Source organism: Rhyacophila brunnea, unplaced genomic scaffold, assembly GCF_057557595.1.
Source record: "Rhyacophila brunnea isolate RB1 unplaced genomic scaffold, BYU_Rbru_1.0 scaffold_23, whole genome shotgun sequence".
Taxonomy (NCBI): Eukaryota; Metazoa; Arthropoda; class Insecta; order Trichoptera; family Rhyacophilidae; genus Rhyacophila; species Rhyacophila brunnea.
Window position 1 is genome coordinate 8872686 of NW_028232893.1, and position 24216 is coordinate 8896901.

Consider the following 24216-nt stretch of genomic DNA (forward strand, 5'->3'; position numbering starts at 1 on the left):
ATACACAGGATGTATTTAGTTTTATACATTGTAAATATCAAATAAAAACAATTTTTGTAAAAACGAGGGTTAATCCCTTTTGCTTAAACACAGTCGATATGCTGATGTTAAAACTGCTAGCTAATAATTTCTTAATCATGTATCACTTGTACACATTTAATTGTCAACACTTCAATTACATATTATATTAGTAAGTAACTTAATAACGACGTATATTACACGATCAGCGCCATTAAATTATTATGCATTAACCTCACCTGTCCAGACTTAATTTACCCGTCGTCTTCCAAAGAAGTACCTGTCTCTTCAGAGATTAAAACATGTCAAGTGGCTGGGTCCAAGAATAGCTCACTTAACTAACGAGGCATTTTTACAGCGCCCTCTTTCACAAAATAGGTTAAGTGTAATTCTTTTTAATTCTATGAGTTCTTTCACCTTTCTTAAATTAATAGCACTTACCTGGGCTTGCTCTTATATTTTATTCCTCCTTCCTGATCCTTAATTCCATGGAGTCTTTTTCACCACTTACAGTTATTATTTTAAAGAAAAGAATAATTGTATTTATCAGAGGGGATTTTATGTTATGCAAATGACGCAGCCGATTCATCAGAAGATCTACAATAGGGCCTCCGAATGGTTCAAATCACTCACAAAATTATTGACTTCTACCAAAATCTAAAAAAAGATACATATTTCTCACAAATTGAGTGTAAAATATCACCTCTCTGCATTTTTAATGTTGTAATATTTTTCATAGATGTTAAATAATATCGATTTAAATTTCTCAGAACAAACGCTTGGCTGATTAATAATTGAGGATGATTCAATGACGTCCCGCGAAGGAGTAGGCAGCATTATTTAAGTAGATATTGCGAATACGATGGCCGAGCGACTAATGCGTCGGCTTAAGGTGAATCCTCTACCTACCAGAGCAACGTAGCGGAAAAATACGTAGCTTGCAATTTGATACATTTTTTTGATAATTTATATTGCATTAATTAATAAATATGTACTTATCTGACAACACTAAGGGGGGACATGCTCAGCGTTGGTCAAAATGGAGCTTTTATTGCATTTTAAAAGCATGATCCTGGACATTCCTTAAACGTTGTAGATAATCTATTTATATAATTTTTTATATTTATTTTAAACATTTGATGACTGCATAAAGTATTTTTATTACATAAAATAGTATTCTTTTAAACCTCTCGCTCTAATGTTTTAGAATATAGTCATATTTCAGTACATACATGTGCAATGGTGTTAAGATTTTTTACATTTATTAATTTTTAAACGCATTTATAAAACCATTACCCTTATCCTTATGATCCCATCTTATTATTACATCTTAGTTTATGGTCATATTTATTATTCAAATTTAGTTTATTTCTTATTAATTTAGTTTTCGATAATGCCATGAAGGATTTTTGACTAATTCATAGTTTTCATATTTCTTATATTTATTCTAAGAAACATCAATTTTTGTAAAAATATAAATGTGTATAACTTTAGCTTCTTTTTAATCGTGGGTCTCAGGTTCTAATCCTTGGTCGAATACACACACTTTTTTACAATGTGTATTAAATTTGTAGTCACTTACAACAATAATATATAAAACCAAAAAAACAATAAACAACAGAACCTGACGACGTAACGTTATGATATTTAATCTGTTTTCGATCTATCAAAATTAAAATGGACGACCGATTCAATTTTCTTCCTATCAGCTTCCCCGAAAGTCCAGGTTTCAATACCGTATGGGAAGATTGATTATAATATATGGGCATTTTAACGTATTGAATCAGAATCAACACCATATCTCTGTGAATAACTGCAGAATAAAATTGTATTTAGATACGATAGTTTAACAATTAGATAGAGGATTGAATAGGTAGTGAAAAAGTTGTATTTTTAATTAACCTAAAGATACTACAGTCGGATTCCAGGACAGTGGTTTGATTCCGTTTTTTGCAAGTTTCAATACAGTTCTTATGATATATCTGTAGGGGGTCGTCGATGTGAGGGCCAATGGAGTTGTGACGAGGAGAGATGAGAAGTCGTTGTCGTGATTATGAAGGGTACACATGTGTACAATTGTTACAAAAATGCGAATCACCGCACAGAGCGATGTGCTTCGGTCGAAAACTTACAATCGAATAATTCTCTTTTTATCAATCATGACGTACTGATTATTATTTTACCAACTTATAAGTATGTAATAATTAGGCTATTAACTAACTAAGTGAGAACAAATATACAAAGATTATTGTCGCGGTCATTGATTTACAAAGTTAGCTATGACTTGATACCTACATGGAAATGCCTATTAATTCGATTTGTAATAATATGTAATATTGCCATATATCTAAAGCTGAGGCGTGTTCTGTAAATGAACTTGGGGCAGTAATTGATATAAAAGAAATAAATTTTATATTATAATAATATTCATTTATTACATTTCAGTCTATATCTACAACTAACTACATAACATTAAATTATTGATGTATATTGAATATAATGTTAAAGACTTATTTGGGTATTAATGACGTCTTCAATGTATATTTTGCAAAGCTTACTATACCTACTCATATAAAATAAACACAGACAGAACTCGAAACGATTATTCGCTCATTTGTAGCAAAATTTTGGTATTGTGCTGTAAGCCTTAATATTTCAGTGGAAGAAAAAAATAATAGTCTTGAAAAAAAATCCTGTGCACAAAGGCCTTGTCCAGATGGCGCGATTTGACTCGCGCGCATTCCAGGTACATGTAACCTCATTCAGCTGTCCACATGCACTCGCGACATTTCAAAATAAATTACTTACGTAACTTAGCTTGCACACTGCCGAGGATATATCTTGACATTTATCGCGGCATATACAATCTCAAATGAACCGTGTGTCACGATTGAGTTGTTAGTCTTTATTCTCGCACCCATGCTTGCTTTTTATGCCGATTCAAAAATGAGTTACGTCACCTAGCTTGTTCACTGCCAAATGAAACGCGTTATATGGGCGCAGCACATTTTTGGTACTCGAGCGTAAAGCGCGATGATACACGCGCCATCTGGACAAGGCGAAAGCTTCACCTTCATATAATGTTTGAGACTTAAACGATTGTTTTTTTTATCGTAATAGATTTTTGGGTTTCCACCGTGTGTACTTCCTAGTTCTTTCCTCGACGTTTCTGGTGCGTTGCAGAGGCCAATATCAAGACATGATATTATGTTTTATGATGAAGTGTAGAATAGGTATATGAATGCAAATGTCGCTCTAAGAATGCCAAAAGGAATCCGATTAGCTTAAACAAACTTTGCTCAGAGTAATGTGTCAATCGTTACGACCAGATATACCGGCCGGAAGCCATGACGTTTTTAACTGTAACGTCTGTAACCCATCATCCCTATGAATGTTTTCAGGGTTTCTGTGGATGTCGATGGCCTCCTTTACCAATCGTGCGAAATATCCTTTATTCCGACCCTATATGTTTATTTCAAAGTCAAATTTGTGTCCTGTATCCATCGATTACTCGGCAATTTTATTGCTGACATCGTGTAGTGTTTAAGTCAGTATACCCCCTCGAGTTCACTCACAAATTTCTTTATCATTCGAGAAGTTTGGCCTATATACATTTTCGTGCATCCGCGACAGCTTAAATGGTACCTGGTACACACCTGCCGAGTCCAAAGGCTGCGAATCCTTTACTGGTCTTAAAATAACACTCATATACCTACACTACACTTCATCATAAGACGTATCATGTCCTTCATCTTCGATATATAAAAGTATTCCTCATAATATTCCAGTTGAAACAGACTATTTACGTAATAATACGAAGTATTTTTATAATGTGGTGTATAACAGAATATATCCCAAGATTAGGCGCACTACACGGAGACGATAGAAGCAGAAAATTGTTAACTAAGATTTTTCTTTGTCCAAATCGTCCTGCTTCTGGAACTGAATCAATATGACCAAATACGTCGTCACAGCAGCAGTCACCTAAAATGATGAAGATATTTTATTAGAATGCATGACGAAACAGATATAACAGGTAGGGTATACGGTTTATAACTTTGCACTTTTTTATACTTTTTACTACACTGATACGCCTTTTTGCCTGATTACCTCGCATAAAATTAAGTGATATTTGTATTACATAATATATAATATATACCTATAGTAATAAATAAATAAATATGTAGATAATATGTAAAAAAAAATCGGTGTGTGTACTTATGTACGCGCGTTAGAAGTTATACTTCTTTAGCGTAACAAAACAAAAACAAAACTTGTAATAACCTAAATTCTTCGACTAGCTCTTAATTATCTTGTTAAATTACACACTCAAGAAAAAGGACCGCTTATTGGAGTGCCGTATGTTTATTTATATACACTTTAACTTATATAACTAAATTATTTAATTATTTCTCGTTGTTTAAGTAACAACTTAATGTAACTCTGACGTTTAATAGTTTGTTTACGTAAGAAATTGCAAATGGCCGACAATAATAAATTCGTTGCCTAGGCAACGGAACAATTCTACTATCAAACTTGCGTTTGAATACAGCTGACTAATTCGCAGCTAACTTCATACTGTCGCACTTTCGTAACGGTGTGCGCGCGCTGCTCTCAATTTCCAAATGCTCCAAAATAAGTATAACTTCAAAAATATATTTTTAGAATAAATATGACATCATTTTCATCCTAAAACCGGAGTGCAAAGTAATGCGGTTTCAACTCTACTGAGATTTTGTACCTAATAATATATTCTCATGATAACGTTTTAAGCTTGTCTTCCACATACATTAATAGGGTAACCATCACTAAGTACCTACACTCCAAGTTCTAGAAACAGTGAACGGTCCGTATATCTGGTGTTGGCTGTTAGTGGAAAAGGCGGATAAGAAGCAGAATTAATAAAAAAGCGTAGACAGATTGCGCAAAATATGATGACACATCTTACCACTATATCGAAGAATCGAGGAATTTCAATTGCAACTAAAATAATACCCCGCTTTCACGTGCATGGATTTACTGCTGTCTAATGTCTAGAAAATGCACGTGTAAATACGTATTATCGTGCAATTTGCAAGATTGCATATATCTATCAAAAATATTTAGAAACTTCTGAATTTTCACGCAATAATTGGTACTTGCATGGCCGTATACATGCGCAGTGTAACGATAGTGGCGAACCTGCCAAAAGAAATACGAACTAAACCGCACAGGATATTTTGACATCTACCGAATATCTACGAACTTGTCCGAATCTGTCAAATATCAGTCTTATCACCATATGAATACAAGATAGCGTCTCGTTTTCGCTTGAAGAATGAGATTGGAGAGACATTCAGTATGTTTACGCGTAAACAGGTATTATCGCGATAGTTTAGAATACACACTATTGGTGCAATTAAATCCATGCACGTGTACAGGCGCTATAATTCTTGTGCAAATATTAATGTTTTCTATGTTTTTGTACTGTGTCAAGTCACAGACCGCGAGGCCAAGGGTGTGGAAGGCAATAATTGATGTCTTCGAAATGTGGTATTGGTGTCGAATTCTTTGTATTCCTTGGACAGATCGCATGATGTACCAGTGAATCATGTAGATACTACAGATAAAGGAACGGCTCCCGACTATATGCCAGAGTTTCATTCAGCAGTTTTTTTTTTGGGCGTATTATTCGGTACGGACCAGATAGCCTGAAGAAACTAGCAGTTTTGGGAAGCTTCAAAGGAAAAAGAAGCGAACAAGTGAAGGAGCTTACTGGGGATAGTTGTCACTCATCCTCGTATGTGATCATCTTGGACTTATCTCAAACCCTGCTACTTGAAATAGATAACTAGTTCTTTCATTATCTTCTTCTTTTTCTTCCTAGCATGTGTTTATGTATGATTTTTTCTTGAATCATTACAGTTAGGAATATACTTATAGTTCTGTGACATATTATTATGTCAGAGGTATTCATTTTTTCTGCTGGATCGTATTGATAATAATATAAGATTATCTAGGTATAATAAATGTATAAATTACACTGGCAATAAGTGGTCTATCCAAGCTGCAAACTCCAAGCGCTGTGAAATCTGGCGACCGATGCAGAAGCTGACGAGAGAAAAGCTCCAGTCTCCGAAGGACAGCACTGCCAGCCGCTCCATGGCCCAGCATTTCACCTACTATGTCACCGGTTTTCGCCGCCTGATTAAAAAAATTCTACATCATTGGTAAAAGATAAAAAACGTTTAGTTGGAATTGTCTGATTTTCAATGAAACTAACCGCAAGTCATTGTGGGCATTGCTTAGGCCAGTTTCACACGGGATACCTGTGTGGCGCCACCGGCGTGGCGAGATTCCGCATTTACACATAACTGAATAGGCGCGTTCAGACGGGCACATACGAGTGTCTCGTTCATTTATATGTAAATGTGGATTCTCGCCGAAAGTCGAAATTACCTTAACATACTTTTGTGATAATGAATGGTTGTTAACCATGTCCTCATCTGGAAACAGACATCGTGTGAGTTTGCCAAGAGTAGCGATAGACGGCTTTAGACCTTGTCGATTTAGCGCGTATCAAAATACCAAATTTCAAAGTACCAAAAGTGTGCTTCGGCCATATAACGAGTTTCATTTGGCAGTAAACAAGCTAGGTGACGTAATAAATTTTTGAATGGGCATAAAAAACAAGCGCAAGTGCCAGAATAAAGATCAACAACTCAGTTGTGGCACACGGTTTATTTGAGATTTTATATTTTGCGATAACTGGCAAGATGTATTCTCGGCAATATACAAGTTAGGTAACGTAATTTATTTGGAATAGCCATAAATACTCTCGCCTGGCTATAAACGGCTATAAACGTCGCGTTGTCGAGAGTCTCACGATCGCTTGTGCTTGTCGCACGAGAGATAACACCCCGAGAGTGCATGTGAACGGCTCAATTAGTTCAATTGTACCTGGAGAACGCGCTAGTCAAATCGCGCCATCTGGACAAGGCGCCTTAAAGGTTGATACTCCATATAGCAACAAACTCAACAGGAAACTGGGTGCTGCAAAATGGCGAAATCACTGACAAGTTAGTTGATGATTAGTGATTGGTTTACTAGCCTACCTCTGATTTAGTTAGATGACAAGGCTCGACCAAGACCAGAAGCCTGAAAGCATGCGCCAAGCACCACAAGGCTTGTAAAACCAGCTGATGAGGACGATGTGCACCTCCTGGAAGAAATATGTATTGTCAGTAATCAGTCACTTTTCCCGCCGACGCTTAGCTTTGATAATATATTTAAACAATTATTTTTGAAACTAAATAAGTCGATGGTAGTAGAAGTGGCGAAAAGTGGATGTAGGCTGTTAAGATCATACATAAATAGTGCACACTAAACTTTGTCAGTCAAACGTATTTGATTTCGTTGAACTAAAACTACAATGTGTAGATAGTGTTTGTTATTTAATACGATTAAACTGCCTAATCCAAGCCATAATAGATAATAGTCAAACAATATTTTGTAGATATAAGAATATTTTTTAGGTTTGGCTAGGTAGTGTTTCTAGGTAGTGTAGTCCACGCAGACGATACACCAGTTGTACACTAATTAATTGGCCATTCGATATAATTAGCATGTTATTTTAATGCTAGTATGACTGAAAAGTGTGCACTAGTTTTGTCATATCACACATAGCACACCTGAACTATTATGGTGGTTAGGCGGCTCTCGTGATGCAGTGGGTAAGGCGCTGGCCTTCCGCCCGAGAGTTCTGGGTTTGATTCCCGATGAGGACACAATATTAATGTGCTTTTCTTAAAGCCTGGGTGTTTGTGCATGTCCAAAATTACTAACCACATTGTACGAAAAATCAAGGACATGGTTATTAATAATTCAAAAAAAAACTATTATGGTTTGGTTCAGGCAGTGTTTAATTGAATTTAAAATAAACTAATCAGCACCATCTTCGAATTATATTTTTAGTTCAATAAGTGTGACTGGCAAAGTTTAGTGTGCATTATTGCGGGTGCAAATGACGCAAGCCGAACGAAATATTATTTGTCATAAAAGTTCGACATGCGTCCTTTTTATGTTATGTTTATTATTATATTCGTAATAATAATATTATATTCATTGACATGTTTTCTTTTTAAGTACATACGTAAAGTTTTTTAGTCATCTTTACACGATTTAAGAATATTTTCATCCGACGCCATGATAAAACGAATCGACGTGCAGACACCTCCACTATCGCTCTCCGAATGGCAACGCGGCCGTAATTTCGTTCCACATACAGTTGAAAATTATTTGCCGTTTCACTTATGTACGCTCTTAACAGCTTACCTCCACCCCTCGCCACTGGTAATTTTTATTGCAAAAAATACAGTCAACATAAGTGTGGGTACTTAGTAATATTGTAAAATAAACAATTTGCAAATAAAATAGGTACTTGAAACGGGTGGAAGTAGAAAAATCGTTAGAAAAATAAAAATGGATGATTAAACACTATTCAACTACCCACTGCACTTCGTTGTACCGATAATAATGCGATTTAATGACAGTCATTTATCGCAAACTGATTTTAAAGCGTCAAACAAATGGAGAGTAACTTGAGCCACTACTCTCCCAACAACAATGTATTTTTAATTATTTTTTTATTCAATGAATAATTCACAAGATTTAAGAATGTAACATTGTAATTATTGAGCATACATAATTTATGAAAACACTTCTGAGAAAATATATTATAACCAATAGAAAAATCTTTTTTAAAAAAGTAAGACACCCCGCCGGAATCCAACCTGCATCTCTCGTTAAACAAAAATTATTAGCAAGTTCAAGTAAGTTACAACAAAAAATTTTTGGAGTGATCCGTGACGTCGGTTAGTAATTAATGTAATACGTACTTTGATTTAAAATACAAAAGCCGATCGCCAATAGTAACTCAATTTGGGAAGCGCTAGCCATTAGTTAAAATTTGTCGCAATTAAATATGGCGCCTTTAGCATAGTGGTCGCATGTGCATGAGCGCGAAACCCGAGTTTATTCCTTCATCAGTTTAATGCTTTGTTAAAAAATGTTTAAGAGCGTACATAAGTGAAACGGCAAATAATTTTATTTTCAACAGTATGTGGGACGTAATTTCAGCCGCGTTGCCAGTCGGAGAGTGATAGTCGACCTGTGAGCACGTCACTTTGTTTTGTGATGGCGTCGGAGGAATATATTCTTAAATCGTGTAAAGATGACTAAAAAACGTTCCGCATGTACTTGAAAAAGAAAACATGTCAATGAATATACCATTATTATTACGAATATTATAATAAACATAACATTAAAAGAACGCATTTTGAATTTTTATGACAAATTATATTTCGTTCGGCTCGCGTCATTTGCATAATCCGCGCATCGCCTATTCACGATCTTGCATCAGCTGAGGTATAGCCTTAATAAAAAATGATTCAACTAACTGACTGAATATAAAATGGCTTCATTAACGATCTGTTTATCGGTGGACGTGCAAAGAAGGCGACATTATGGTTTTCGTGTCCGCCATTCAAACAAAGATGGCTATCAAAAAGAAATAAACACAGGAGGACAAAAAAATAACATGTTTTTTTCAGCCGCGGTAGGAATTTTCATTGCCGTCTCCTGCTGTCATATTGCAAATCAGTGATGGACAATCAGCTTACTAGGGATCATGCTTTATTATCGAAAATACCAAAAAGATTGAAAAAAAATCTTCCATAGACAGATTTATGAAATTGAAATAAAAAGGACCTTGGAATTACATACACCAAATGAGCTAGTAGCCCTTATTTAGATTTTTTAAAACTTTGTCCACCTAAACTACTCACGCGAGTGGAATTTATCAATATCCGAAGCGATTTGGTTAAACGCAGTTATTGCCCCACCAATTGACATTCGTGTTCAGAAACTTGTACATAATATGCAGTTCACCGTATCACACTTCACCGTGAAATGTTGTATCGGAAATATATAGCCGTATATTAAATACCGTTCAACCTCTTTGTGTCGTATAGTATTGACATAAAATTCATGTCTAAATAAAACACGGTTCTTGTCGGTTTATACTTTACAGGAAAGCAGCAGAAAACTAATTTTGAAAATAGCCAATATAGTGGAGTATTGCTTAGGTTAGGTTAGGTTAGGTTTTCATTCTTGAATTCATGAATTTTGCCAAAATCAGCTATGAAAATTAAATTAATGTTCATTTTGAATCTTATAAAATTGGATACCGTATAGTATAATGTCATATCTTTCCGATAAGAAAGCTCACAGTGAACTGTGACACGGTGAAATGTTTTACGTATAACTTACATGTAACCATTGACATTACCAATGGCAGTTGATAGTTATCAGGGACCTGTACCTATACATTTTTTCGTGAAATAGATAAAGTAACATTTTAAAACAAGCCATCACATATTATGTAGAGTTGAAAACAATTATGTAGAGTTGCAATTGAATATTTATCTTGGCATGGAAAGGTGCATGCTGGACATAGCGCGAAAAGATCACAAAATAAACCAATGGACATGGAGGCAGACAAGAGTACGCGATATGATAGAGGTCGCTAATCAGATGACATTGCAATGGACTGAACATGTCACTCAGCGAATGGACAACCACTGGACAAGTTCCTCCATATAGTGGTACCCAAGGGGTACTAAATGGCCGCAGGGATGCCTTAAAATCCGCTGAATAGACTGACTCGTAAAGTTCGGTGGATATATGCGGCAAGGAAGAATTAGGGACCGAGAAGACTGGTAGGTCCTAGGGGAAGCCTTAGTCGATGATAGCCGGCTCGCACATCACATCTCGTCTCGTGTGCCTAACCGCCATAAATCAAAGCTTCCGAGAACGGGCAGGCCGTGTTCCTTGATAAAACCTCGCACATCTGCCTAGCAATATCGACATTCGCCGCATCGTGCTGCTCCAAACGCGGCGACAGTCTGGAGAGAAATGGCCGTTTGTGCAGCTGTGTGCTTGCGCGGAGTCGACTTCTTTTAGATCCAACATGCAAGCGATCCAAAATGCGACATGTTGCATCTACGGATCGTCGAGCGTCGCAGTTGCATTGGCCAATCTGCAAAGCTCCATTTGATAACGTTTGTTTCTTGGTTTACGTTGACGTCACATCGACGAATTCGTCGTAAGACGCATGCGGCGAGTTCTGATGTGCGAGACCTCTTTAAGTCAATATAGTCTATTGGTTACTCGTGTACTTGCTTTTGTCCATGTCCGATCCTAATAAGATAATATGGGGCTCCACGTAGTAGAGGTTTGTATTAACAGATTTTTGTGTTTACGAGAAACGGGATCGTCGCTATAGGATTTGTTTCCCGAATATCCATTTTGTCGAAATCGACATTTTAATGCAGTTCAATTTCTTTTATCGAACTCTACCGAAATCATTTATAAAAACAATATATTTTTATCTAGGAACAGAGATATTTTTTTGAAAAACCCGAATACGCCATGTTAAGTTACAATTACTCCGTGTTGTTCTCCCGAATGTCCAACTATTCGTACCTGAATATCCAAGTTAATTTCGGTCGAAATAAATCTCTGGCTGAGTTTTTATTTCCCGAATATGACTTTTAGCCAATCAAACCGCGCTGACGCCGTGCATCTCGCTCCCACATTCACGCTGTCTAGCTCTAAAACAATCACGCCCACTTTCATATTTTTTCGGCCGTCCGGAGTGCTCTTTCAAATTTCGTCTTATTGATATTGTTTTTAAAGTTACTATTGTTTTAATAGTGAATTCATCAAATTTGAAGAGATCATTCATAGCTGATACATCACCAGTTTGCCCTGAACTTACAGTAAAGTTATGGAAGTGAGTATTTTAACCTAAATAACTGCATTTTGTTTTGAGAAATGACACAAAATTCCAACGGTTACATGAATTCTACAGTATGACCCGGCAACTACTATGACGTAAAAAATAATTATTATTTCAAATTATTTTTAATCAAACATTGTTTGTCTTTATTTTACTTTTGATCTAGGTATTTCTATGAAAATAAAGGCGATGCTATTATTTATTTTTGAATGCGCTGATAGTTAATTTAATTTAATATGTATGTTAGTAATTATTTATTTGGTGAATATTATATACTTAGGATATTGGTATCTACCTAATATTAGCAGCCAATGGTAATTAATTGTTTGTAATAAGTTTAATTGTTAATTATAGAAATATATAGATATAATAATATACAGATATATTATATACATAGTTTTTTTTTTTTTTTTTTTGAAAAAGTATTAATATAAAATTGTTAGCAAGTACGACTAAGTACCATCATAAAATATTGGAGAAATCCGTGACGTCGGTTAGTAATTGAAGTAGTAGATACCTATTTTTATTTAATAAACAAAAACCGATCGCCGATAGTCGCTTGATTTTGAAGAATACTGATGAGCAGGTATTAAAAGGCCAATAGTTAAAGTTTGTCGTCATAAGTATGTCACCTCGTAGCATAGTGGATAATTCGTGGACAGGGTCGTAAACCCAGGAGATGCAGGGACGACTCCTGCCGGGTGTCTTACTTTTTTCAAAAAGATTTTTTCTATTGGTTATAATATATTTTCTCAGAAGTGATTTTCAAAATTATGTATGTTCAATAATTAGAATGGTACATTCTTAAATCTTGTGAATTATTCGTTGAATAATAAAAAACGATTATTAAAAACTATTTTATTACTTATTACGAAAAAAACCGAAAAAAGCGAATGCCGCATGATATTATTACCTATGAACTTGGGTTATTACGATCATTAGGTATTTAAATAGTAAAAGTAATCATTAACAATTATCGAGTAAATAAATATAACATTTGAGGTGCGTACTTTTTGACCACTCAGTAATCCGTGGGCCGTGCAGCAATACGCTACGGTCTTAAGTCCCGAACGTCCTTGTTTTGTCCCGAATATCCATTATTCTGAGAGAGCGCTAAAAATTTCCCGAATATCCACAACGAGTACTTGTAAATAAAACGCATTTTCTGTGCATTTACTGATTTATACCAGTATATTATTATTGGAATCTATTCTTAGATAATGTTGCAATCATACAGTGTAGAAAGAATGATTGATACATCTACTGATATTTCAATATACGACAATGAAATTTGTTTTTCGTCTCCTGAAAAATTGACATTTGGTCTATTCGGGAAACAAATCCTAAAGCGACGGGATGTCAGCCACTTGCTCAACCTATTAGGCTCATACACAAATTGAAAAACAGTATTATGTATTATGTACTTGCCAGACACAGGATTCTAACCTGGTCATACTTGTTCAATATTCAACACCCCAATTGTTTTAAAATTTAAATGAAGGCCAAGAGGTTGGTCATATCTGTACTTTAACTAAAAAGCTTCGTTCTTTTTGAATAAGAAATAAAAACATATTTTAGACAATGTGACAGCCTTCGAAAAATAAATATTATTGTGGTATTTTTTTATGCTGTCAGATTATATAATTTGGGAAATATTTTAATTTGACAGTTTCTTGAATAAAGTTTTCTGACGTAAATAAATTCCCACGCAATTTATTGTAACGTCAGATAACTGTTTGACGTAAATCAAATGATTATTTTACTTTTGACGTATTAAAACTTGTAATGATTAATTATGATTAATGAAAAATACTTATTTCCTGAATAATTATTCTGTATTTATGAATTTGTTCTCCATTTATTTTTTTAATATTATTACAATAGCTATTCTCCCTTTCTTCATCATTCTACGCCCTTAAAATTCGTTATTGAACGTCGGCGATGATTTTGGCTATTACTCTCTCTGTCACTACTCCAAATAACGATGAAATCAAATAATTTAGAATCTAGATAGAAGAAGTCTTAAACGCGTTTTGAATTAAGAATTATGAAAGCAGTTCGATTTTAGAATTAAACGATTATACGTGTGATTGTATTGGTAACACGTTCATTATTTTCTTCTTCTATTGGCAGCCCCAAAAACAAAATGGTTACTCGTGGTCTGGTTTGAAGTATCTTGCTTTGTTAAGATAAACAACGTACAGTCCTAAAAACTTACCTGAAGAACGGTCAAAAATGGAACTACCTTATGGACGCCATTTTGAAAACGTCATTCGAATGTCAGATTCTGTCCAGTTGCGAGTCTTGATTGGGTAGTTTTCGAGAGTGGCTCCCCCATCCATTCTTTTGTAGGTCTGTATCATAGACTATAGATACATATAGACGCCACCCGTTGCATTGCTAAATGAAGCTACGTGCCGTGCGTTTGGTTTGTGGGCGAGCGAACGCATTCGCCTATAAATGTTCGAGACCATAGACCATTTCTCTAGTGCTCGCCCAAAGTGCTCGCACTAGACGCTCAGAATTAAAATATAATTTTCTGTTTTTTTACGTTATATAGTATTTTTAAGCGGTCAAAATGCAACCAATTAGGTAAATATATCCATAATTTAAGTTATTTTAAAGAAACACTAGGTCACTGATATTAAAATAAATAATAATATACAAATAAATTGACACGAACATGTATCAACTCACCTATGAAACGTAATACCATCTTCTTGCTTATCAGTACGGCTACCATATTTTAATACAACATGCAGAACCACCTTTCCTACTTAATTAACTAAAAATATTTACCACTGACTTTATGTTTAACACAAAAAATATCAAATTTAGCAACACAAACAACACCCTACGTGAAGCGATTCAGCACTATTTGCCGGCGATATTTTTGGAAACCAACTTAAAAATATGTAGACCTTTGATCTTACTCTAGCGCGTGTCGCAGAGATTATAAGGGTGCCGAATACTTTCTCACTCGCACTCATGCATCGTTTTTGTTCAGGCCTTGGTCTGTATGATTGTATTGGTAACAAGTACATAATTTTCTTCTTCTATTGGCAGCCCAAAAACCAAAATGGCGGCTCGCTATCTGGTTTGAAGCTGATCTACTTTCTTTACCTAACCCACGTATGTCTTTCTCGGTGCTTTACGTGATTATTCATCTTAAAAACAATGATCAATGTATTGTTTTTGGCTGCCTACATATTAATGAGGGAATATTTTTCCACATCGACTGCCTAATCTGCAAACCGGCTAACTCCATTTGGGCAAATTGTGCGAAGGAGAAAAAACATAATAATTTATCAAAAATACACTTGAAAATTATTTTTTTTACAAATAAGCTACACTATGAATAATTAATACACTATATTAGCTTCCCATTTATATATATATATATATAAAGAAAATTTATATAAAGAACGGAGTTGTTCCATTTACGGTATTGGAAATTTGGCACCTGCAGTTGGCTGTTTTGTGTGAACGATAACGCATTTATTTATAGGTTTAGGAGAAAATTTTCTTGTGACCATAGAAAACATGCTTTATAACAAAATGCCATAAAAACTCATTTTTGGTCAAAAATTCAGTTGGCTTACAGATAAAGCAGTCGATATGGCATTTGTAGCTAAATTTTATACTCAAACATCTATTTTGTGACATGAAACGTCAAATTATATTCGAATTCCACTTAGTTTGGTTAAATCTGCACATACAATCGAGTGTAGTTATAATGGCATGTTAAATTAGAAGTGTAAAGTTATCTTCAAATGAACCTGCAATTCGAAGTAACTTCTCATTATTACAATATGTTTAGCTACAATTTTCTTGACACTGGGAATCTGTTATGGAATGACGTATGCATATACAGAAATTAAAAACCAGTTCAAATAAGATCTAATGATTTGCACACGAGGACAAGTCGGCTGTAGAAATCCATGACCAATCTCTCGAATATATTATGAAGTAAACAAATTTAAAAAAAAATCTAGATTCAACATGTTATATTGATAATTACTGTCGGGTCTAGGACGATTTGGCACCGGACAACTGGACGCCACGGAATTCGAAAATAAATAGACGTTAGGTACTTATAGGTACTTTAAAAAAAATATTCAATATTATTATTTATATTTCAATGATTATATTATGATTTAATATTTGGTGAGAATGTAAATATGCAGACGTAAACAATGATTTAATCGTGAATATGTTTAAGTTCCAACGAAAAAAGAGTTTTTTTATTTTATATAATGCCTTAGGCATGGTAATTCTCAATCCGCGATAAAGAATACATTATGTCAAGAGTAAAATTAATTCAAACTACTAAGTGGTAGATAGAAACTGATTAAAATACCTCGTCTACACGTGTCTACGATAGTGCGGCGTCCAATTGTCCGGAGGCCAGTCGTACCATTCCCTTACTGTCTGTCCACTTACCCATCTCCAATATAAGAAAGTATGGTGTGACAATCAAATGCAGGAGGGTGCTGATTAATATAATGAGGACAGGGAGACCAAAGCTGGTATCCACCTCTCTCGCAGCAGCACAGAGCGTTCCGTGTAGGTCTGATAGTCGGCGTATCCTTTCGGAGGGTTCCTCGGACAACATTTTGGATTCGTCTGATCAAGGAAATATGTACATACAATAAACAATTTGTATTTTATTGTTGTGGTAATACAACTATAAACATTAATCTGTTGAGATCCATCCCAAAATGATCCCAGGGAATGTACAATATTACGATTAATTATTGTTAATACTCGTACATCAAATTACTATTAAATTTTTCATTATGTAATTAATATAACATGCTTTAGTGATAGTTTTAGATTATATTATAACCATGAACCCTTTGTAGAAATAAATTGTATTAGAATTTTGAAGATATAAGTTCATTAAATATTACCTGTAACTAGGCCCAGTGCATCAACCAAAGCCCCCAAATTCCCCGGTCCAGTTTCGCCCTGTTTTATGTGGATGCTGAACACTGGAGTAAGTTTCTTCATTTTTGAAGACTTTTCAGCTGCTGAATTCGTAATAATTACTTAAAATTAACAAATATATAAACAAATTAATTCTAAATAATTATATTACGAGACGATTACATCGCATGTTCGATCCTAAGAAGACCCCATGGGAAATGGATGTCAGTCACTTGCTCAACCTATTAGGTCAAAACATACATTGAAAATGAAATAATTTTCCAGACCTGGGATTCGAATTTGAAGCCCACCACATTTCAAAGCGATACATTACCGTTAAGCCATCATGAGAGTCCTCTCCTCATATTAAGATTCCTTAATTAACTTAAATGCAATTTGCTGAAAATTGTAGTGCCGAGTATCTGCACCCTAAGCGTAGTGGAAATGTCGGTACTGTTCGGTTATATGGAAAACACATTTTAAAAATACCCGATATACTGGATTATTTGTTAGTTTGGGTTAGTTTAGGTTAGGTTAGGTTGGGTTAGGTTAGATTAGGTTAGGTTAGGTTAGGTTTGGTTAGGTTAACCTAACAAATAATCCAGTTTATCGGCTATTTTCAAAATGTGTTTTCCGCTGTATCCGCTTTAACCGAACAGTACCAAAATGTCTGCATCAGAAAAGTAATTCTGTGAAAATATTTTCCTTTAAATATCTCGAAAAGTAGATCGACAATATATATTTTTACATTTATATTATTAAAATGATAAATGGCTACGACAAACGTATTAGTGAAGATTTCAGATCGATAGAACAATATTAAAAATAAATGTTTTAAAAAAATCTGCTCGAACCTCAAGTGGTGATAAAATGGGTTACCCGCATCACCAATCTATGCCTGGCGTGCTCTGCAGTATTAAGCCATGTATTCACTAGGTGGCAAGTGGAGCAACATGTCGCGGAACATTTTGCTTGCACACACCACAGTGTTGCCAACCGTACTATAATTATAGTATTTGTACTATAATTTTGGTCCGCGTACTATGTACGATATAAAATAGGTATAGTACGCCCAAAATACTATAATTTTGAATATTATACTATAATTTAATATAAAAGTACTATAATTTCGCATTTGCCATTTCGCAACCGAGTCGTATTCGAAAATTTGGAAATCTGCCTCACCTAAAAATTTTCTTTTCCTAAAAAAATGAGCTGACTATGAAAAATTTCCTAAAAAAACGAGCCGATTATGAAAAATTGGGAACCTGCGGCCCGCGGTGAAATATTTACATAATTTTGGAGGCTCTGTACTATAATTCCACTTTCAAAATATGGCAACACACCAGGACACACCAGGACTCACACCAGTTGTCGCAGAAATATCGCCCGATGAGGTTGTGTTGGTCAGTGCTGCGTACATAGTTATTCTAACGAGTAGTTTATCTAAATGTGAGAGAAATAAAAGATGGTGGATGCGGAACTACTAACTATAAAAATTAATAAGAGTAGATATTCGAGTGACTCATATTGAGCGACATGTTGCACACTCGTATCTGACGCGCGGCCTATGCGCTCGCTTGCGAAGTGACAGCATGCAACATGTCACAAGTCACGTAGAACAGCGCAATATGTTGTATGCAACGATGGGGACGGTTGGCAATGTTGCAGCGTCACGTAGACTCTATGTTGCGCGTCATGTTTAGAATTTTTTTGTCCCCTAGTGAATACAAGGCTTTAGGTAACATTGTATTTTGGTTGAGTGGTCGTACCGTTCAGAAAATTGACGCTTGTACCGTCTTCTGTAAGCTTTGTACCTAAACTTAATTGTGATAGTTGATTAATTTACCCACCAGGTGTCAAAGACAGGTCTCGTCCAGTGGCGGCCAAAACATCGTTTAGTCTTTTGAGACGTAGGTAGATGGCATGGGCGGTGAAAGCAAACTGGACTTCAAGCATCACCACCACGTAATAGAGCAAATAAAATGCTATGTAGTTTTGAAGTAATCTATCTGTAAAATAAATAAATGAAACAAATTTGTAAAGTGTAATGTAAAGGTTCGAATTGTTTCGTCATTCCGCAGAATATTTTGAATGATCACTATCTCTATAAATTTAATGATGGGGAGTGCCAACTCTAATGTATTAGTATTTTGAATTGTTATTCATTATTCATGCTAATTTCAATTAATTTAAACAGTTTCTACGTGTGCGTACGTACATGACTTGCGATATTGTATCCATAGATAATATTTTGAATAGACGTAAACAGCAGGATAGCATACATATTATTCCTATATAGACACATAATCTGTTGTTAACTTCAAATACCTAAATTACAGACTTACCGACTTTTGGCAGCACACCCTACGATATTAGTAATTAGGGCGCCAAATGTAATCTAAATATGTACGTGCTGAAATACTGCAGATGCAAAGAAAACTATGTAGTTTAAATAGTTTACAATTATTTATTAAAATATAAAACACATATTAATCCAATTAAAACAAACAAATTTTGTATTTTATAAGAATAAAGACTCATGACCTATGTTCACAGTGACAGAAAGTTTATAAAATCATTATGGATAGTCATCTGTACATTCTTTTGTATTCACTGATTATATTAAAATTCCAAATGAAGCTACTTATCATACTGAATATAAAGTTGGATGCCGTCCGAGCGGCAACCATCAAGTTTAACTGTTTATCAAAGATATTCGTATATCTGTACAGTGAAGGTAAAAAAAATACGGAGTCAAAGGAGTCTAAAGCCCTTATCATCTGCCGCAGCGTTGCAGTTGGTGTAAAAGAGAAAATCGATCTTGTGTCCTTATTGAATCGCTCATCTCTATTATACATATTTTTTGATAAGGTATATTTGCAACGTGACAGTGGTTAGACGGAGTTAACAAGGACACTAGAGTGGACGGTAGAGATAGCTGGAGGACACTGGCGCAGGATATGGAGAGATGGAGGAAGTTCTGGGAGCAGGCTAGGACTCAGAACCACTAATTATGATGACATTACGAAAAGTTTATTCTTAATTTTAAGTGTAATTAGCATGATTTGGCCAATTTTAAGGACAAACTGGAATTGCCATTTTAATTAGGCTTTGGATAATAACAAAAAAAATCCTTAGCCACAGTGTAAAAATGTACAGTATAGACAAGGAAGATGAATCGAGGTAAATACGATTAATGCTCACAGTGTGTGTTGATGAGTTTTGCTTGATGGGCGTACATGGTGAAGTCATCTATCAAGAGACAGGTCCACAGAAGTAAGATCGTTGTGATGATGAGACAGGAATTCCGCTCCTTAGTGTAGATTAGCTCTAGGCCGAGGCTACTGTCAACCTAAAAAGTAAGATACAAAGAATTCAGAAATAATAAGAACTGAAATACCTTACGGGGAGGAGTAGCAGGTAACCGACCTCAAGTAAGGAATAATTCGGGATAAACTTAAACACGTGTCAAAAATACGTCATACGTCGAATACTGACAACTGCTCTCGGTTTATGAATTGACGCTCATTTCATATTGGTGTATTACACTCACTATTGCACGTGCATAATGCGTGTTTCATTTTCGTAGGACATTCATACATTCAAAACCCTGCATCAAAATGTAACGTATTGATGCAACCTATCGGAATTCTATTAATTATCAAATTCTGTTCTGTGGGTGAGACGAAATTTTATCTCCGTGACTCAAATGAACTAATCAATATGAACGATGAATCTTCGCCTCATCAGGACTAGGTAATCCAATCCCGAGCCAAAATTTCGATCCCGGGATTTCGGGATTGCAATTTGACAATCCCGGGATTGGCATTTTTTTCCATACTTAATATAAAATTTTTATATATACCAATAACCTTAGATTATAGAAAAATCCAATAACATTGACAAAAATCGGTCAAAAAAAAAGTTTAATTTATACTATTTAAGACATTTATTGTAATATTGTGTACGTTCAATCTTGTAAATAGGTAAATAGGATTAATGGAGTAAAGAATATTGTAATATAAAAAAAATAGTGTGGAAGTAAAACAGTTTGATTTATTTATGAAAAGATAACAAATAAAATACAATTTCAATTTAAATAAAAAATAACATATTGTGTTGAAAAACATTAAAGATTTAAGTAATTAAAACATTATTCTTAATAATATGCCCGAAATAATCTCCAGAATAGCATTTCTGGTAGTGCGCAATGGTTTACTTTCTATAAAAAGAAGAGAGCTTAGGTGTAATTGGCTAAAACGTCTAACTAAATGTTTCTTGATTTATTTATTCTATTTCTCAAATTCACTTTACGGATGTCACCTGCATCGTATATAATTATGTATAATTTTTAATTTATGTTAATTAAACTATTTACAAATCTAAACGATTTTCATTAATAAAATTTCATAAATCAATATTTTGTTTAGTATTCACATATTATATGAGATTGCTGTTTCTGATAGTAAAGTCTTAATGAATGGATTAGCGAGATTTAAAATAGTAAAGCAGATCATGGCGTACGGCCTTTCCGCTTCATAAATCTAATTAGTCAGCCAAATATGAAACTGCCGTAAAACGTATGAGATCATGGTGGAATTACTTTGTTAAAAGTGCGAAGCATTGTTTTCTCCAATCTTTCTCATTTTTATTAATTTATGTGAAAAATAAAATGAATTGGCAACTTACACATGGGTAGTAAATCAAACTTCATTCATACTCAGTTTATGCCTAATGTATGTAGGTACTTAGGTATTTGTTATTAAAAGTATTTTTTCTGTTATATTTTCGTTTTTATTTTGTTTTCCATAAAAATTGTTAAAAAAATCAATCCCGATAGTTTCGGTATTATGTTTACCGATCCCGGGATTCGTAAGTATCGAAAATAGTTCGGAATCCCTAATCAGGACCGACAACTTAGTAATGCACCAATCGCACCAAAACGGTATAGCTATTTCCAGACAGAAACCATATCATTTAAAACTCTATTTATACCATAATGTAACACCCAATGATAAATAATGCACTCCACTGAACTTATTTCTGGAAAGTTGCCAGCCAGCGGTTAAAGTTCGCTGAGAGATATTCCTAAATAATACAATCGCGATGTTATTATAATCCGTAAGCACTTGACTTTAGATAATTTAAATTTATATATTACACACGTGGCAATATTTATTGTAGGTACAGATTTAGACGTTCATACAGGGGCGCTTTTCTTTGGCGCACATAACGCAATAGATTCGTCATGAGATTTAAACGGGGGCCTCGAAACAGCTCAAGCTATTATTTTATACACCCATTTTTATATGTATAACAAGTCAAAAATTTGCAGTTTTGAGGAAAGGAGTATGAAGAAATGCTTAGAATATCGGTATCTGCGTCATCATTATCATTATAAGCAGCCTGAATCTATCCACTGCTAGATGAAGGCCTCTCCAAGTTGATTCCACTTCTCTCAGTCCCGTGCGTCGCGTTGCCACGTACTTCCTCAGAACTTTATCATTTCATCGATCCAGCGGCCTATAGGTCTACCTCGCTGACGTTTTGTACCTCTTGGATACCACTGGATGACTAAATTTGTCCAACGATTGTCTCTTTTTCGAGCTTTGTGTCTAGCCCATCTCCATTTGAGGCTTTTAATGAACTCTGTCACATCGCAAACCCGTGTCTGCTTCCTTATCCACTCATTCCTCTTTTTGTCCTTTCGCGATATGCCCAGCATGCACCTCTCCGTACCACGTTGTGCTACTCTAAGTTTATGGATCTCTCTTTTGCTTAGGGTCCATGTTTCAGTTCAAAAATATAACAATGACACGTGTGACATGGACAGATTACCATCCACCGAGTCTTATTGTCGACATACACCTTACGCTGGACCACGCGAAGGATGGGGGGCCGTTGGTAAGGATTTCCGTTACCAACACACATAACAATACAAACAGATACCTATGTAAAATACAAAAATAAACCAATAATATTACATATTATATATCTACTAGTATCATTTTTTAAGTAATAAAATTATTTTAATAAACTAAATATTATTTTTTTATTCAACGAATAAGACACAAGATTAAATTTGAGAATGTAACATTCTATATATTGAATATACATTATTTGAAAACATCTCATGCATAATATACTTCTTTCTTCTTTTGCCATATCCACCCCTTAAGTGGATCATATGGACACCACGCGGTGCCTCCAAGAATCCCTGTCGCTCGCCAGTCTTCTTGCTTCGTTCCAGGTCAAACCAGCAGCCCATAGCTCCGCCGTATACACTCTGTAGATTGTATTTAGCGGCCTTCCAGGACACCGGAATCCGGTCGGCGTGAAGAACAGGCAAACCAGGCTGAAGTTCTCTTCTGGCATCTGCAGCACGTGGCCGAGCCAGGTCCAATGTCGCCTCTTCACTTTCAGCGTGATGAGAGGCTGCTTAGTGCGTTATCTTATCTCCTCGTTTCTCCTAAAGTCGTACCACCGTACACCCAGTATTCGTTGCAAACATCTGTTTTCGAAACTCAGTATACGGTTTCTCTGAGCCTTTGTAAGGTGCCATGATTCGCTACCGTAAAGCAGCACCGTCAGAATGCAAGCGTCGAATAGGCGGCATTTGGTTTTGATCGAGTACAATCGAGTCCCAGACATTCTGCATCGAGTTGAATGTTGCTCCAGCCATTCCCATTCGGATAGCGAGCTCTTTCTGCAAAATGCCATCTCCCGTGATGTGTACCCCAGGTACTTGAAGGTACTTGAACTTACATAATATACACACTAGAAAAAATCACTTTGTAAAAAAAATACGATAAGCATTTCATGTAACAACTACTAGTTAAAATCGTCGTAATTAACTAAGATGTCCAAAACTTAACTGGAAACACATACTGGCGCGAATCCAGCAGATACAGGTACAAGTCCCGTCGGATTTCGCATTTTTTTTCTCTACAAAATGATTTTTTTCTAGTGTGTATATGCATGGGATGTTTTCAAATTGTGTATATTCAATATATTATAGAATGTTAAATTCTTAAAATCTTGTGTAATTATTGCTTGTTCCAAATTTGATTCTAGGAAAGAAATACATTGATATTTTTACTAGATACGTTGGTAGTTGGAATTGAAACCTGATTAATTAGTGATTGATAATAATTATCCAAGCATTCTCAAAGACCACGAAACAATAATTGACGGCTATAATAGGTCTACCATCTAGCATCTGGTTAATAAATACGTACGGATGACAGCAACCTTAGAACACGCAGCGCTCTCCTAGTTCTGGCCGGTGCACCATATACTCCCACAACAGACGTTGCAGCGACTGCGAGGACATCACATGAGCCAACAACCCGCGCCGTCACACTTCGCATCCTGACTGACATCTTGGGTTCTGTTCCCAGTTCGCTGATAAGACCAAACAGACAGAA

The 24216-nt window shown here is 35.3% G+C and overlaps 1 protein-coding gene across 1 annotated transcript; it reads right to left on the minus strand.

Moving 5' to 3' along the window:
• Positions 1 to 3921: 3921 nt before the first annotated feature.
• LOC147069435 (gustatory receptor for sugar taste 43a-like) lies at positions 3922 to 24186 on the minus strand. Its single transcript, XM_085950801.1, has 8 exons — positions 24028 to 24186; positions 19994 to 20141; positions 18640 to 18798; positions 16771 to 16887; positions 16301 to 16483; positions 7113 to 7219; positions 6040 to 6201; positions 3922 to 4002 (listed from the first exon to the last, which is right to left on the minus strand). The coding sequence occupies exons 1-8, from the start codon at positions 24169 to 24171 to the stop codon at positions 3922 to 3924; spliced, it is 1101 nt and encodes a 366-aa protein (XP_085806927.1). The 5' UTR covers positions 24172 to 24186.
• Positions 24187 to 24216: the final 30 nt, after the last annotated feature.

Coding starts and splice junctions, on each gene's coding strand:
- LOC147069435 (XM_085950801.1), bottom strand. CDS start 24,171: ATGTCAGTCAGGATGCGAAGTGTGACGGCGCGGGTTGTTGGCTCATGT. Junction 16,888..18,639: donor AGACCTGTCTTTGACACCTG/GTGGGTAAATTA, acceptor CGAATTCAGCAG/CTGAAAAGTCTTCAAAAATG. Junction 16,484..16,770: donor TGCACTGGGCCTAGTTACAG/GTAATATTTAAT, acceptor TTCCTTGATCAG/ACGAATCCAAAATGTTGTCC.